Here is a 3,464-nt window from a genome sequence, read left to right on the forward strand (position 1 = left end):
CTCTTCTTTGTAGACACCCTGCATTAGGGGCAAAAACATAATCCCAAATTTCCTGTGGCATTCGCTTGGCTTCCTGCCGTTTGCAGGTGGCAGTAAAACCCCAGAGCTTCGGCTCTAGGTAACGCGTTACTGGACGCTGGGATCTTCAAGTACGGCTCCTACTGGGCCAGATTCAGAACACCCTGAAAAAGGAAATTCACCCTTCAGAGGAATTAAATGACTCTGTTGGTGAGAAAAATCAAAGATCTAGGAAAATCAACAGGGAAGATTTTTATGGAAGGGGCTTTCTGTATGTCCTAACCCCTCTAATTAAACCACAAAATACACCCAACTGTAACAGAACTGGAAAAAGAAACAGTAATGAATAGGTTTTTTTGCAGGGTGGTTTATTATGCTTTTATTTCAGGGGGGAAAAAAGCGTTCCGTATTTTTCATCTAGTCGACTCTCTCCTTTCTTATGCTCTCATCTTCAGATATAATTCCATTGTTTCAAATGCCGGGATTGTCTGCTTACTTTGTGTTGTTGAACTGGATTTTGGCCGTCTCCCCTATCTGAATTTTTTTTACATTATCTGAATATGAGAGTCCTTGGACCTATGGACATTCGTATTGAAGAGTTTTGTTCTCTGATGGCTGGATGCCTGATTTGAAAAAAAGCCTAGTTTGCTATAATATAGAACTAGTAGAAAATGCCTGGAATGTGAGTCGATAAACCTGGTTCAATTTTCTATATTTCTATGAGTTCAACTATTTTAGGTTCCACTTGCAAGTGAGATCACAGTGTTGGTCTTTCTGCATCTGGCTTGTTTCACTGGGCACAATGTCCTTCACCCACAGGAGCTGAGTGTGGAGTGGTGATGACCAGGGCCTGGGAGGAGAGGGGACTGAGATGCTTGTCAAGGGGCACAAAGAGTCAGTTATTCAGGATGAGTAAATGCGACTCTAGGTGACAATAGTGTGTACTTGAAATTTGCTTAAAGGGCAAGAGGAAGATAAAATAATCAGATTACTCAGTTAACTATTTAAGCCTTATTTACCCACTGTAATTCTGAGAAACCAAAGTAAGCCCCAGACCCTCTGATCTGGCAGAGAGGTATGGGGGGAGGGGGGGATTGTTTTTAAGTGTTCACCAGACACTTGCCTAAAACGATAAGAGAGGTTTCATTCAAGACTATTGCGATAGGGGGGAAGACTGTCGCAACAGAAGGGAGGGAATAGGCTCAACTCGAAATACAACAAGGACGAGTAGGAATTTATAGCCAATGAACAGAGCGAGGGGATCGGCGGGTGGAATCGAAGAGAAGACATCAGTGATAGAGGGATTCTTGCTAAAATAGCGTAATAAGGTCCTTGCTAAAGACAAGCCAAGAATTTAGATACGAGGAGTTAGATATCAAGGGTGGGGGGTGAGAAATTTGATTAGATATCAAGGGTAGGGGCTTCTTGCCAAACCGATTTAGCAGAATTCTTGCTAAAATTGGGCTCAACAAGAAAAGATGTGGAAGGCCAAGGTAGAGTTCTAGTTGAGAGGAGAGCTCAGGGGAGCCTAACAAAAACCCGGTCAGGAAGGGAGTCTCTGTCAAATCAGAAAAATTAGAGTTCAAATCCTTGATTTACCACTTATTAACTTTGCAATTATGCAAATATGGGCAAGTCATTAACTGCTCTAAGCTCCAGTTTTCCCATCACCACTCTATAGACCCCACAGAGACATTACAAGAACCAATATCCAGGTGAGATGTGAAAACCTTTGGTAAAGTAGAAAGCTCTGCATACATGTGAGGAAGTTATTTTTACCTCACATAGGACAAGCCAGAGTCAAATGACCTTTGTCTTCTCACCTTTCTCTGGTCAGAGTAAGGACATCTGACCAGAGAAAGGTGACATGGTGGTTCTCCCTGTCAACCTACGGTACTTACAGTAGGACAGAAGACCCATCAGGGTAAAGAATTTCCCTGAGTGGCCATGGTCATTGGCCATGGTCATTGGGACGCCTGAAAGAGCCTTGTAACGATATGTGATAAATGATGTCCCCGCCTCATGGTACCACACTCCTGATCCTCACAGATCTTCCCCCAGCGTGGACCCGGAGAAGGGGTCCCTGTCATGGGTCAGAGCAACCACACCAACGTGAGGGAATTTGTCTTCCTGGAACTCACTCGCTTCCCGGAGCTGGAGTTTTTCTTGTTTGTGCCCTTCCTTGCTGTGTACGTGGCGACCGTGCTGGGCAATGCCCTCATCGTGGTGACCGTCACCTGGGACTCCCACCTCCACATTCCCATGTACTTTCTCCTATGGAACAAATCGGTCCTAGACATTGTTTTTTCATCGGTCACCGTTCCCAAGTTGCTGATGGATCTTTTATCAGAGAGGAAAGCCATCTCTTACGATGGCTGCATGGCACAAATCTTCCTGTTCCACTTTGTTGGTGGGGCAGATATTTTTTTCCTCTCCGTGATGGCCTATGACAGATACCTTGCAATCGCCAAACCCTTGCATTACGTGACCCTTATGAAGAGGGAGGTGTGGGTGGCCTTGGTGGTCGCTTCCTGGCTGGGTGGTGGCCTGCATTCAATTGTCCAGATCATTCTGCTGCTTCCACTCCCCTTCTGCGGCCCCAACATCCTGGACGCCTTCTACTGCGACGTGCCCCAGGTGGTCAAACTGGCCTGCGCGGACACCTTCGCTCTGCAGCTCCTCATGATCTCCAACAATGGGCTGGTGACCCTGCTGTGGTTCCTCCTGCTCCTGGGGTCCTACACTGTCATCCTGGTGAGGCTCAGGGCCCGCTCTGGGGAGGGCCGGAGGAAGGCCCTCTCCACCTGCACCGCCCACGTCCTGGTGCTGACCCTTCACTTTGTGCCGTCGGTTTACATTTACTGCCGGCCCTTTGTCACGCTGCCCATGGACACGGCTGTGTCCGTCAACAACACGGTCATCACGCCCATGCTGAACCCCATGATCTACACCCTGAGGAACCAGGAGATGAAGTCCGCCATGAAGAGGCTGAAGGGGAGACTTGGGCCTTCTGAGAGTAGTAAGCTGGGGTGAGCAGTCGGGCTGAGGCAGGACCTCACTCTGATTTGGTTTTATGATTTGGTTTTAGGATTTGGTTTTATGATTTGGTTTTATGATTTGGTTTTAGGATTTGGTTTTATGATTTGGTTTTCTCAGACTGCTAGCCGGAGGGTAGGAGACAGCGAGCTCTCTCCAGTCACTTCTGTACATCCTCATAGCCCTTAATTCCAGAAGAAGGACTGTAAGACCAGAAGGAAGAGGCGAGATTGAACAACATGACTATAGGCTTGTGGCTGGGAGAAGTATGGGGTATAAGACTGACCTCAATAAACCAAATGTTATTTTAGTGTAAGCCGCGACTCTCAAGCCAACATGCCTCACTTTCACAGCCTGTAATATGCGAACAATTTGCTTACTAATAAGGTTGCCATGAGAACGAAACATGA

At 46.8% G+C, this 3,464-nt stretch overlaps 1 protein-coding gene across 1 annotated transcript; it reads left to right on the forward strand.

Moving 5' to 3' along the window:
• Window positions 1–2,106: 2,106 nt before the first annotated feature.
• On the forward strand, window positions 2,107–3,051 carry LOC308565761 (olfactory receptor 4D6-like; the record flags this gene model as incomplete). The annotated part of the gene is made up of 1 exon (XM_081155362.1): window positions 2,107–3,051. One exon carries the CDS (start codon window positions 2,107–2,109, stop codon window positions 3,049–3,051), a length of 945 nt encoding a protein of 314 aa, XP_081011488.1.
• Between the last annotated feature and the right edge of the window lie 413 nt (window positions 3,052–3,464).

Source organism: Miniopterus schreibersii (assembly GCF_964146895.1).
Source record: "Miniopterus schreibersii genome assembly, chromosome: 12".
NCBI classification, from domain to species: Eukaryota; Metazoa; Chordata; class Mammalia; order Chiroptera; family Miniopteridae; genus Miniopterus; species Miniopterus schreibersii.